The 13,426-nt window shown below is 39.7% G+C and overlaps 2 protein-coding genes across 2 annotated transcripts; one reads left to right on the top strand and one right to left on the bottom strand.

Moving 5' to 3' along the window:
- Nucleotides 1-1,346: 1,346 nt before the first annotated feature.
- Nucleotides 1,347-8,629, bottom strand: grk1a (G protein-coupled receptor kinase 1 a; the record flags this gene model as incomplete). The annotated part of the gene is made up of 7 exons (XM_083992429.1): nucleotides 1,347-1,642; nucleotides 3,260-3,461; nucleotides 4,293-4,417; nucleotides 5,148-5,231; nucleotides 5,909-6,066; nucleotides 6,899-7,026; nucleotides 7,928-8,629. 7 exons carry the CDS (start codon nucleotides 8,627-8,629, stop codon nucleotides 1,347-1,349), a joined length of 1,695 nt encoding a protein of 564 aa, XP_083848555.1.
- A 1,553-nt stretch (nucleotides 8,630-10,182) lies between these two features.
- LOC311004205 (potassium-transporting ATPase subunit beta-like) lies at nucleotides 10,183-12,576 on the top strand (the record flags this gene model as incomplete). Its single annotated transcript, XM_083996158.1, has 7 exons — nucleotides 10,183-10,294; nucleotides 11,076-11,204; nucleotides 11,286-11,399; nucleotides 11,482-11,687; nucleotides 11,782-11,844; nucleotides 11,964-12,056; nucleotides 12,418-12,576. The coding sequence occupies 7 exons, from the start codon at nucleotides 10,183-10,185 to the stop codon at nucleotides 12,574-12,576; spliced, it is 876 nt and encodes a 291-aa protein (XP_083852284.1).
- Nucleotides 12,577-13,426: the final 850 nt, after the last annotated feature.

The following is a 13,426-nucleotide window of genomic DNA, read 5'->3' as shown; positions in this document are numbered from 1 at the left end:
CACGACAACTGAGAAGCAAAAACACAGATACAAGTACTGACCTGTGTGTGCGTGTTTGTTTGTGTTTGTGTGATGTCACCTGAATTGACCTACCTTCTGTGTGTGTGTGTGTGTGTGTGTGTGTGTGTGTGTGTGTGTGTGTGTGTGTGTGTGTGTGTGTGTGTGTGTGTGTGTGTGTGTGTGTGTGTGTGTGTGTGTGTGTGTGTGTGTGCCTCAGGACAGAGAGCTGCTGCCACTTCACACCGCAGCCAAATAAAACCACAGAGATTCACTGTGTGGTCGTTAAAGTGCAGAAACAGAAACTCATTCACTCATAATAAATGATCAGTCACTCCTTAAAAAAAACAAAACAACAACAGTGTTACAAAGTAAGAAAAAAATAGTAAGAAAGTGTGCAGCTCTAAAAAACAACAACAAAAAACAAAACAACACATGAACTCAACATTTTACAGTAAAAAGTTGTTGAAGCATTGTAGCGCCACATTATGTAATAACGTTGCAGTATGTAATAATCTGCCAGATTTTGTGATAAAATTCTTGAATTCAATAGGTAATAAACTTTGCCGCATTTTGTAATAAGTTGTTACATGTTGGATTAGTTATTACAAATTGCGGTAACACTTTAAAATAAGTAGCTACACACAATTAAGCATTAGTTAAGCATTACGTAATAAATACTGATTTCTTCATATATAACGCATGAATACTCATTAGTATGTAGTTTATAAATACAGTTAGCGCTGATCAATAATAAGTAAAACATTATAAACTTTTTTATATACTAATGAGTATTCATGTGTTGTAAATGATGGATTCAGTATTTAATGTTTAACTATTAATGCTTAATAGATAGATAGATAGATAGATAGATAGATAGATAGATAGATAGATAGATAGATAGATAGATAGATAGATAGATAGATAGATAGATAGATAGATAGATAGATAGATAGATAGATAGATGTGAAGTGTATAGTGTGTACTTATTATAAAGTGTTACCAGGAAATGTAATAATATGGTGCAATATGTAACATTATAATTACAAAATGCGGAAAAGTTTATTACCTATTGCTTTCAAGAATTTTATCACAAAATGTGGCCTATTTTACAAAATGTGGTGTGATTACATCATGAGGTGAACATTGATTACATCATTACATAAATGCTGCGTTATTAAATAATGTGGCGCTACCAGAATGAATGAATTTTGGCTACAACTGAAATAAAGTGCAGTGTTATTATCTATCAGAGCTGCAGCATCATCATCACCTCCCTCTTCTCCTGTGTGTTTGTATAAAGTGCTCAGTCAGGATGTAAAGTCATGTTCACTGACGGTGAGTCGGCGTTAGGACACGCTGCAGGTGGACGACTTGGCAGGCGGCTGCTCCAGGATGGATTCTCGCCGCAGGTCGTCGGGCAGAGCGCCGCCGGGGCCCCAGACCGTCAGCTCGGCGTAGATCCCCGTCTCGATCATCTCCTCCTGCCAGGGGATGGAGATGTTCCCCGAGGCAAACTCGTGAAAGAAGCCGCCGTCCTTGTCCTCCAGCTGCACGCCCTTCACCGTGGAGAAGGCCCCGACGTCGCCGATGTCCTTGGCGTAGACCGTCTTTGAGTCCGGGACGAAGGGCGGAGGAAGGATCCCTGAGGAGGAGAAGACCACGTCAGACTCTAGGGCTGGGACGATATGCTTTTCTCCCGATTCGATTCTTCTACGATTTTTTGGATGGCGATTCGACTTAAATTGCGATTCTACGATATTGCCGATTCTCTCGATTTTCAGTCTGCATTTTTAACATTTATCTGCACACAAATACTGTAGGAGCCTATAAATTAACATACTCCATTATAAAGTGAACTTAAACACTTTTCAAAACCTGTACTCTCTGTATGTAAAAAAGGCTAACAAATGCACATTGCACAATATTTAAAAAAAATTCAAAAAAAAAAAAAAAAAAAAAAAAAATCGATTTAAAAATCGTCAAAAAAGATATTGCGATATTTATGTGAATCGATTTTTTCTCCCACCCCTAACTTTCACCCAACAAAAGATTCACGACGACCTCTGTGCATGTTTCACTATGAGACTTTTATGTTTCCTGCTGCAGTTTAATGAGGATTTTTCACTTTGTGGTTCTGTGGTTTCTCAGTTTTGTTGTTTGGTTTTAGCTGGTTTTTATTTCCTTTTTTCATTCCCAGTTAAATTAATCTTTCTTCTTTTATTGTCTTGTGAATCTTTTTCCTAATGACTTTAGTGGTTCGTGTGAAGCACTTTGAATTGGTGCAACACAAACAAACTTAATGTAATCACCTGTGAAGGAGGTGGAATACTTCAACCTGCTCTTTGCTCAACAGGATATTTTACTCAACAGGTGAAAACACACACAGAACTGAATATTTGTTAGTTATTTCAAAACTGAAACAAGATGTAACATAAACAGTCAAAGCTGCCACAAAATAGTGTTGATTAAAATAAAAAAAAATGTCAATAATTACAAATAAAAATGCAACGACAACATTCAGAAAAACAACTTTAGAGAGTTTAACAATAAAACTGTCATGGCTGCAGACTCACATAAGTTCAAATAAAGGCATTTACATCTAATTATTTAGGTTTTCACTCTGAGCCAACAGCAGCCAATCAATCATCAATTGATCAAGTTCAGTAGCATCAGAAAACTATAGAAAAAAGCAGCAAATGTTTGACTGGATATTGATATTGTTACGTTTTTTTTTGTTTGTTTGTTTTATAAGTCTGTGTGGAAGCAGTAGAAAATAAAAAGTTTTAGTCTCTTTTTTCCTTTAAAGTCGACTGTTTTTAGTGAATTCGTTTTTCTTATTGTGCAGCTGCAACATGAAACAACTGAAGCAGAATAAACTGAATCTTTCTTCACTTTTATCCGTAAATCTTTAATTACATCACACTTTACTTCCAGATCTTCCTACATACTTATCTTAATATTTTAATTTATGTAATGTTTTTTTTTTCTGAATATTTTCTGGCTTCTATTGTTATTGTTTTATTTCTTGGTACTTTTTTGACCTGATTATGTTTTTGTTTCCTGACACTTTCACTTTGAAGCTCAGCATCGTTGTTTCCTGTGTCTAGAATCTTTTAACCTTTCTTTTTCTCAGCTACTTTGTAAATGAGTCTCCACCTCGATGTCAGAATAAACTGCTAAAATAAAGGTTTGATGGATGACAGAATAAAGAAAAGCAGAAACAGACGTGTGGTGACCGGTTTTTGTGTCGCTCACTGACCTGCGTTCAGTTTCCTCCAGTTGATGTCTCTGAAGAAGGGATGAGCCCGCAGCTCGTCACACGACCCGTTCCTGAAGCCGAGGCGTTTGTCGACCTCTTTGTGCAGCAGACCTTCGCAGAAGGAGCGAGCTTCGTCGCTGAACTTCTCTGGATACGCCACGGGGTCGTTCAGGATCCGCTTCTTCACCACCTTGTTCTCCAACTTCAGACACAACAGAGAAGCTCCAATTAAAACACGCTGCGGTCCAGAGGAGAACGTACGCAGGCGCTCTCAGACACGAGCCTGTACAGACAGATGAGATGATCAGTTTGAGCTGAGTCCTGCTGTGTTTTCCTGTGTGAACGAGAAACAGAGAGATAAAGGAGCTGAAACTGACCCAGCAGCTAGTTTTTTCCCGTGAGAAAACAAGAAAACATCCATAAATGCTGCTCCGGAGATAAAAAGAGAAACTTCAAATCACTTCTACAACAATCCAAACAGATAAAAACAACTTTCTGAGGCGAAAGATTCCTTCTTTATTATGGTTTACAACTTTTATCTATGAAAATAAGGAAAAAGTCAAGGTCAGTTTTTAGTTTTTTGGACTGATGGAATATAAACCCCTGTTATACTGAATAAGAAGTCTTTACTGGTTGACATAAAGATTTTGCTGAGGTTGGACTGATTCTGAATATGTGCAACACTTGACACTTGAAAATGATAAAAAAAAAAATTAAATGGGAAAAACACTAATTAACTGGAAAAAATTAAAAGTTAAATCCAGCAGGTGAATCCAGGCCTTTTATGTCAATGTTCATGCACAATCTTCATGCAAACCTGTGATGAAACTCAAAGGTTTAAAGTTAAACGAAGGTCACAGCTTCGTATTCTGCAGCAGTATCAGCATCAGGCCACAGGTCGGTGATGTTGAGCTATTAGATATAACATCGCTGTTCCTGTATCATCACACAGGGTTAATATAAACATCACATGACAGAAGGAGTTAAAAGACGTAAAGAAACCACAGTGAACAGTACGGTAATTTATATTCACCTTCTCTCCTCGGGTCCTGAACGGGCCTTTAGCAGCCAGGAACTCGTAGAGCGTGACGCCCAGAGTGAAATAATCCACAGAGAAGTCGTACTCTTCTCCTTTGAGCAGCTCTGGAGCCATGAAACCTGCAGCCGAGACAAAACAGCAGGTGATCAGTCATCATCAATATATTATATATATCTATAGATTCTTCATTAAGTTCAAACATTCGATTATTTTGTTTTTTGTTTGTTTTGCCTGTGTGACAGAAATCTGAGGACTGAAACAAATTAAGTTCAAGTGATGGAGAGTGTGTGCAACTCTCTTCAAAATATATCATGCATGAAGTTAAAGACTTTAAATTCCCAGAAATTATTGTACAAAACAAAACGAACCTCATTGATAGATGCAGCCCTGCTACATTATTATAATAAAACTACCACCCACATGTTATTGAATGAAATTATGGCTCTAAACACGGGTAATTAATTCTACTATTACTAAAAATAATTGTTTTTTCAGTTACAATTTGACATGATATTAAAGCAGAGCCAGTAACCAAGAGCATTTACTAAAAGAGCTCTTTATTATTCCTTATTCATAAAGGTTATTATGTGATAATTATTTTAAAGAACAACAAGAGAATAGAAAGAGAATAAAAACAACTATGGCAGATAAAAACAACTATGGCAGATTCATATACTTACATTATCTGTTAAAGCTGATATAAGCATTAGGATATTTAATCTACAGTCATTGTGCTCTATTAAATAATTAATTACAGTGTAAATAACATAACACAGACAGACTGTGGAGCTGTGGGTTTTGTGGGTGTGGACCCTGATCCCAGATCCTGCTGTCTGTCCTGGATCGTACCTGGCGTCCCAGCGTAGCCTTTGGTTTTGAGCTGATCCTCCGCGAGCTCCACGGCCAAACCAAGGTCGGAGATCCGGACGTTTCCTGAGGACAAACACGAGGACAAAGTCAAGAGCTGTGGACGTCACAGATACGAGTGTTGACCTGCTCTCTACGTCTCCACGACTCGTTCACCTGTCGTAGTGTGATAACTCTGAGATGTCCTTGTGTTTGGTTCAACACTGTGAAGTGTGGGGCAGTTTATAGAGAACAGCATGTGCATGTGTCTTTTGACTTAAATAGCCTGATATTAAAACTTTTCTAAAGTTAAAGGGTGTGGTTATAACGTTATTATAATAAAATAAGTTTGTGTCTTTGGTTTCTACATTACATTGTGATTTTTAAATGTGTGTGAACTTATTTGTTCAGTTGCATCTGTGTATGAAGCTATAGTCAGGACACTATTAGCTTAGTACAAAGAAAACCTGTCTGTGTTCATTAATCCACAACTAAAACTTCTTGTTTTAACTCTAATGTTCTTGTCTCAGTGAAATAAACAAGATATTTCAGGTGTGTCTGAGCAGGTTGTGTCGCCTTTGGACTGAACCACGACAGTTGTGTCTTCACATTTCCAGTATTTGTGCTAATATTAAGTTAATTCAACCAGATCTACTTACCTAACCCTCAAGGAATTTGAAAAAGAAAATATAATATAATTTATAATATCAATGAACCTGGACCTCAGATTAAAGACAACGGCATGTCTCAGTCTTGTCTCTGACCTTGGTTGTCCAGCAGCACGTTCTCTGGCTTCAGGTCTCTGTAGATGATCCTCTTCTGGTGCAGGTGCTCCATGCCCTGGATGATCTGAGCAGCGTAGTAACAGGACCGCGGCTCGTCAAACCCGGGGTTGTTTTCATCCACGTTGTAAATGTGATACCTGGTCACATCAATCAGAGGTACGTGTAAGGAAAAACATGTGATGGAGAGGTTTATTATATATAAACACAAATGATTTCCCTTTCTAAACACAGCATGTCTGTGTATCTTTAAATGTATCTGCAACAATCAATCAGTCAATTATTTTTTTTGGCAAAGAGACATATAGCTATTCTTATTATAAATTTACCATTTCTGTTGTACTTAAAGCAAAAATACCAAACATTCACTGGCTCCAACCTCAAAAGTTGTGGGACTGAATACAGCAAATGGTGCTTTATTTGACTTTTGAGATATTATAACAGGTATTTTTCACTATTTTCTGACTTTACATAGACAAAATGATAAATCTATATCATAAAATAATCAGTAGATATTATACTATAGTGGCCCTGTGAGCTCCGCACACTGAGCACAATGTAAGAAAATACCTGCAAATACACAAAAGCACTACAAATATTCACAATAGAGGAATCTCTGGGGTATGACTTTGTGACAATTAAGATTGTAATGGTGCTTAACTGCTGGTACTTTATAGTACAAATACTTTATATGATAAAGCATGATGACAATGATGGAGAGGACAATGAGATATGAGGCTTAACAGCTCAGCTCAGATAAATGTGGGATCACTGTTTGACAAGCAACAAGCCACACTGCTGTTTTTGTCAGCTTATCAGTTTATAAGTGATTTATGAAGTGTTTAAGCTTAGTAAATAAATAATAAACCATTAATAAATCCTCTATAAGGCTAGCTTCAATGTAAAGTGGTACCAATACATTTTATAAAGAACACTGGTGATCAGGATGTCAGTGAGTGAATTAGCTCTGACCTCAGGTCTCCTCCGTTCATGAGGGTCATGACCAGACACAGCTCTGTTCTGGACTGGAAGGCGTACGCCAAAGACACGATGAACCTGCTGTGAACTCGAGCCAGGATATTTTTCTCCACCATCGCCCCCTACAGGCCAGAGAGGGACAGTAGATATTTGTATTGGGATTGCATTTCTGACCGCCACTCCAGCGCTTCACTCTGACTGTATTTCCTTTTCTTTGCAGTCCTGACAACTGCTGCTGTCTGAGTCAGGAGGCTGCACAGTTGAGCCCGAGAGGAGGGGCCCAGTTTGAATGTTTTGTTTACAAACTGCAACTAACAAACCTCCAGACTCTACTGAACTACATACCATAGCTTTATTCTTCTTAATTAACTGTCTCCTTTAATTTCCCTATAATTGAAGGTCAAAGGTCACTGGACAGCATCACCAGCATAGACATGTCTATGATCACCAGGCTTTGGCTTGAAGTGTAGTGCACAGAGGAAGTGTCGTATGATGGTTAAAATTAAGTAAGACTTTACTTAATTGTACATCTGAAAATGTTGTGACTCCTTAAACTTCACATTTATTTCAATTAGAAAATACTATGATTTATTTGCACCAACTATTTCTCCCTTGTTCTTCATAGTTTTTTGTGTCTGCAGCTCTATTTTCACATAGGATGCATAAAGTCTTGTGCAGAACTAACCAGCTTTACTGTGATGATATCAGACTGTAGTGACTCTGATCATCCTGGTGTTACTGTATCAGTTGAATTGGACGGTGTTGAGTAAAATTACAGGCCTCCTGTTTGTTTTGGGGAGACAGAAAATTAGGAAATCTACTCAAGAGCTGCTCCATTTATAAACATGGCATTTTCTATTAGGAGATCAAAACGGCTCTACAGTAATCATCTAAGCCAACGGTGCGTAACGCCGTCTCTAAGGCCTCATATCTAGTTACGGACTGCGTTTACAAGGCGGGATTATACAGACACAAAACACAAATGAGACAATAATTTTCCATTATTTCGATGTGTGCACTGACCTCGTAACCTTTTCTCTTCTTCAGCCTCTTCTTGTTGAGCTTCTTGCAGGCGTACAGTTTCCCCGTGGCCTTCATCTGACACGCCGACACTTCCCCAAAGCCCCCTTTACCCAACACACGGAAATCCAAGAACCAGTCCTCTCCCATGGGCTGCATCTCCAGCCACTTCCACTGCAGGAACCTTTTCAGATACATAGTCTCCAGGAAGAAGGTGTAGGGCACCTCCTTCAGAAAGTCCATCACACAGTCCATAATCTCGTTGAAGAGGTCATCTCCGGCCCCTTGGTGTTTCTCTTTGACCTTTGTGATGCCGTTTTCGGGCAGGAACGGGCAGAAATACTTGGCGTCCGGCTCCATGTACCGGGACAAGATCTTGTTTGCTTTCTGTACGCGATCCTCGTCCTCGGCCATGTTGTACTCGTCGATGTCCTTCCACAGGCGACAGGGACCTTTGTACTCTTTGTTGGCGTCCAGGAACTCCTGGAAGAGACGTTTGCCGATGGGCTGCTCCACACAGACCGTATGGAAGCCCAGGTCCAAGGTTTCCCGTAGACCTTCGCACACGGTGATGTGAGGCAGCTTCAGGCGGGCGTGGTACTTCTTGTCCCGGTTGGACGCAGGGTTGTCGGTGCCATCCAGACTCCCACGGGCCGAGATGTAGGCAGAGTTGGCCACCACCGTCGTCAGGCCACCGATATCCATGGTGGATGGAGGAATCTGTGAGCTGCAGCAAAAGCTACGGGACAAAAGTTTTACAAAGGAAGAGGAGGAGGCTAAAAAAACAGATAAGACCTGGATGTGATGTGGATTTCTTCCTCGTCCAGCGATTGAGCAGCAGAACATCTCATACAAACGACCATCTGAGCCTCGCAGGGAGCTCAGAGTTTCCCTGCTCTTCCTTGGACAAACATGCAGATCTACCTGACTCATCACCACTTATCACAAGGGGATTTATCCACGCTGTCACTCTGTAGGGCTTTATCCTGCACTGAGTGACCCGCGACGAGCAGGTGAAGAGGAGGGAAAAGAGAAGACACAATGATGGAGAGGACTGACAGGAAGTGAGACAGAGAGAGCGAGAGGAAGAGGAGGGATAGATGTGGTATGCATGTAGTGGGCTGGTGATGAAGTCGAGAGAGAGAGTTGGACAATGGTCTCTGTTAGAGAAATGAGAGAAAAAGACAAGTGTTGACAGTAGATAGTATCCTCCTGCACAGTTCTGATTCTGGACTCTTCTGGTCTCATCATTTCTTTGACAAACCTCCAATGAGTCCATGTGTTGGACAACTTCACTACTTTTTAAAACAGAAGACATTTTTCCTCCCATAATTCCCTTTAACACTGTGGTAAGGATGGTAGCAAACTACAGGTAGCTAGCTGCATGATTCCTGTTCGTCCACGACTGTCACACTCACTTCTTATTGAAACATAGTATGAATGATCAATGAAAGTAAAAAATAAGGTGGTGAATATGATCAACAAATCTCAGTTCAAACAACCTGTGTATTCAGATTTTACAGAGCTGCTGCTAGCTGTTAGTTTTGACAAAAATGCTTGTGGCGCTCTTATATTTTCACTAAAACAGAAAATGATCTTTAATATTTCTGAGACATTGTTGTTTTCCCAGTGTCAGTCATGCTAAACAGCTCTGTGAAGGGTTTGGGTTCATCTGCAGCACATTAGCACGCTAACATTTGCAGATATCTTGTCTGTTTCGATATGATTAAAACTGCCAATGTCTTTGAAACTTCTTGGGTTAACATTGATTTATCAAACATACACGACAGGTTTTCACTCCTTTACTATAAAAGTTCTTCTTTATTACACTGAGAAATGGAATAAAGGCCTTTAGGTTTTTATTTTACCCTTCATTACGCTCTCTGGCTGTTCAAGGTGATCCTAAAGGCTTTTAAAGGACGTCCAATGAGAAGAAGGAAGTTCATCTGTTCTGATGCTGGCCCACCTCAGCTCCCCTACCTACCTCGCTCCTGCACGCCCGCCTTATCACGGCCTTATAAATAGTGAATAAGAGATAACACATCACACATATACATCACACTGTGAAGCAACATCCAGCTGAGTTTTAGCTTTTACTGTGAAAGAGAACAAGACAAGAGACAACGAGACATATAAGCTCACAGCTGACAGGGCCTCGAATCTCCTCGACAGGAGGGAGGATAAAACAAAGAGGGAAGAGAAAAGTAAAAGGTGAAGTTTAGTAAAACTGTGGATCCTGGTCAGGACAGAGCTTCATCATGGCGACGCTGAAGGAGAAGAGGACCTGTGGGCAGCGATGTGAAGACTTTGGCCGTTTTATCTGGAACTCAGACACCGGGATGTTTTTTGGGAGAACGCCAGAAAAATGGGGTAGGAATAAAATAATTTTAAAAAATGTCTTCATGAGCCACTTTTATGTGCTGAATTTTTAGGTTAACAGTGATTCTGTGTTGAATATAGTGAATTTAAATGATTTTGTAGTTTCATTCACTTTTGGTGATGGAGATTTTTGTCTCTTCAAGGTATCTACAAATCTAGCATTTTGACTAACTTTTAAATTGCATTAAAAATGTGTTGCTGTTTTGCTTTTTTGTCCACAACTGAGTTTTACCATCACATCGTATACCGTTTCTCCGACAATTAAACAGTGGAAATGAAAGGATTTCCTCAAATCAAAGTAAAAGAATAGATTAATTTGCACTTGTTTCAAGTTTGTAATAATCAGATGCCCTCGTGTACATCGACTAGGAGTTACCATCTGTCTGTGCGGGCCCTGAAGTGGTCATTAAGAGGAATATTAAAATAATCTCACAATGTAACGCACTTGGAAGCACCACTGTGTGTGACTTTTTGTGTCCTTTTAATATCACTGCAGTAAAGTGTATGTGTGCAGCATGTGGACGGGCACAGATAAGCCTGCTGTGGTGAGATAAGCTTCATAAGTTTTGTGTTTTGTTTGATCTTACAATCAGATTGAATTCAGCTCATATCGACAGAGGACGCCTCGACCTCTGCAGACTGACACACACTCACACCTTTGTAACCACAATTCAAAACTCTCTGCAACAACAGCTATCATTAATGAGAGACAATGTGCAACCATGAAGATGTGAGAAATAAAACACATGTGTATGAATCTGTCTCTTAACAGTCTACATCAGTATGTACTACGTGGCCTTCTACGTGATCATGACCGGCCTCTTCTCTCTGGCCATCTACGTGCTCATGTACACACTGTGTCCGTACGCCCCTGACTACCAAGACCGGCTAAAATCCCCGGGTAAAAACAACAACAAAGAGTTCAGACGATAACAGACTAAACCAGCGCGCCTGTTAACCTGCTCTCTGTTTGCTGGTTCAGGGGTGATGGTGTGGCCCGACACTTATGGAGAGGAGGCCGTTGAAATATGCTACAACACGTCAGACAAGAAGAGCTGGATGAAGATGTCCACCATCCTTAACGAGTTCCTGAAGCGTTAGTATTTATTTCTATCATTTAACATGGTAACATTTAAAGAAATTAAAGATATAAGGGTGTTTCTGCATCTCTCCCTCAGCCTACAACGACAGCATGCAGCATGAATGTAACCCGCACAACTGCACTACGGGAAAATACTTCATCCAGAAATCCTTCTCCGGCCCCCAACACACGAAGTGGGCCTGTCCCTTCACGCAGAGCATGCTGGGAGCCTGCTCGGGACTCGAAGACCCGACCTTCGGCTACAACTGCACCATGCCTTGTGTCGTCATTAAGATGAACCGGGTTTGTTTTTTTTATCAATTCACTAATAAAACAATTAAATCTCATTCAATAACCAAGACAAATGATAAATGTCTCAGTGTTTTTGTCTCTGCAGATTATTGACTTCTTGCCTTCTAATCACACTGGTGTGGCCCCGTATGTCAACTGCACCGTACTGGTGAGCAACTACTGCATTGACTGACTTCCAACAACATGCAATAAAGAAAATGAAGTTTTTTTTTTAATATTATATAAAAGGGCACTTTGATATGTATGTTTGTGTTTTTTCATTAACAGAAAGGACAGAACAATGTGGCCAAAATCGAGTATTTCCCTGAGGGAGGAAAAATTGATCTCTCTTATTTCCCTTACTATGGAAACTTGGCTCAGGTAAAAACAAGAAACCAGGTGCATGCATCAAGATACAGTGAGTGTGTGCACATGCATGAAATATAAAGTGAGGCTGGAGACCACACTGCATATGTTTCACTTCTGACTAACTCCAAATTCAGATCACAAACTGAGCAGAGTGACAAAATGCTGCAGGACCAGTCCATTTAAAAAAATATTTAATTATTTTTTATCTTATGTTTAATTTATCTAAACTCCCTTTCTTTTTCTTTTAAATCGAATCTGTGTTTCTATTACCTCTAACAAAAATCTATCTATCTATCTATCTATCTATCTATCTATCTATCTATCTATCTATCTATCTATCTATCTATCTATCTATCTATCCTCTGCTCCTCAGCCGACTTATGTCAACCCGCTGGTCGGAGTTCGGTTCAGTCTGGTCGGAGAGAGAAACGCAACGATCCAGTGCAGAGTCGTCTCCGACAAGATCAGCTACCAGAACTACTACGACCCGTACGAGGGGAAAGTCACCTTCTACCTCAAAGCAGTGAAATGAGAAACATGAAGGAAGATACTCGAGATATCCCATAATCACCTGGTGGCCTGTCAGGATCAAAGACGGAGCAGCCGTCCACAGATTATCGCTGGTTCTGTTTATTTAAGCCGCTTGTGTTCATCTGAATGAGCAGTGCAGCTGTGGTTATTTTAGAAACGTGATGAACTTCTTTGTGTTTGGATTTTTTGATTTTCACATAAAACAAATTAAAACATCAGAAACGACAGAAAAATTGTGACAAATAATAAAGTTTCTAAATGAAAAATCTTTCCAATTTCAGTTTGGTCTCATAAATTATTCAATAAATTTAAGGATCATTAATGCAAAAATATTTAAAACCACCACATATGAAAAAAATATCAAACAACCTGCTCAAATATAATCTGTCCAGTGTGTGTACACTCACTAATAGGACTAATATAAATCTGCTGACTGCAGAGTTACAGGTTTATCAGCTTACACACCATAGGTACACATGGTTTTACACACACACACACACACACACACACACACACACACACACACACACACACACACACACACACACACACACACACACACACACACACACACACACACACACACACGCTCACATACAGTATGTAGTGTGTGTCACTGTTACACTACACTGTTTAGACGAAGCTTCATTGACTCTGAAGTCTTGGTTGATCACATGATCACAGTTGGTCTGAACAGGAAGCACGAAGAACAGAGTAAATATAAAACCAGGTAAATTCTTCTTCATGGAATTATTTTTAATAAATAAAAGAAATAATTCAGTAATTTAAAAATACATGAACACTTTGACAGAAACAGTTTTTCTTTGTGCCAACGAACAACGTCGTGATCA

Source organism: Trachurus trachurus (assembly GCF_905171665.1).
Source record: "Trachurus trachurus genome assembly, chromosome: 3".
NCBI lineage: Eukaryota > Metazoa > Chordata > Actinopteri > Carangiformes > Carangidae > Trachurus > Trachurus trachurus.
The sequence above is the reverse complement of the archived record's forward strand: the minus strand, read 5'-3'. Positions and strand labels throughout refer to the sequence as shown.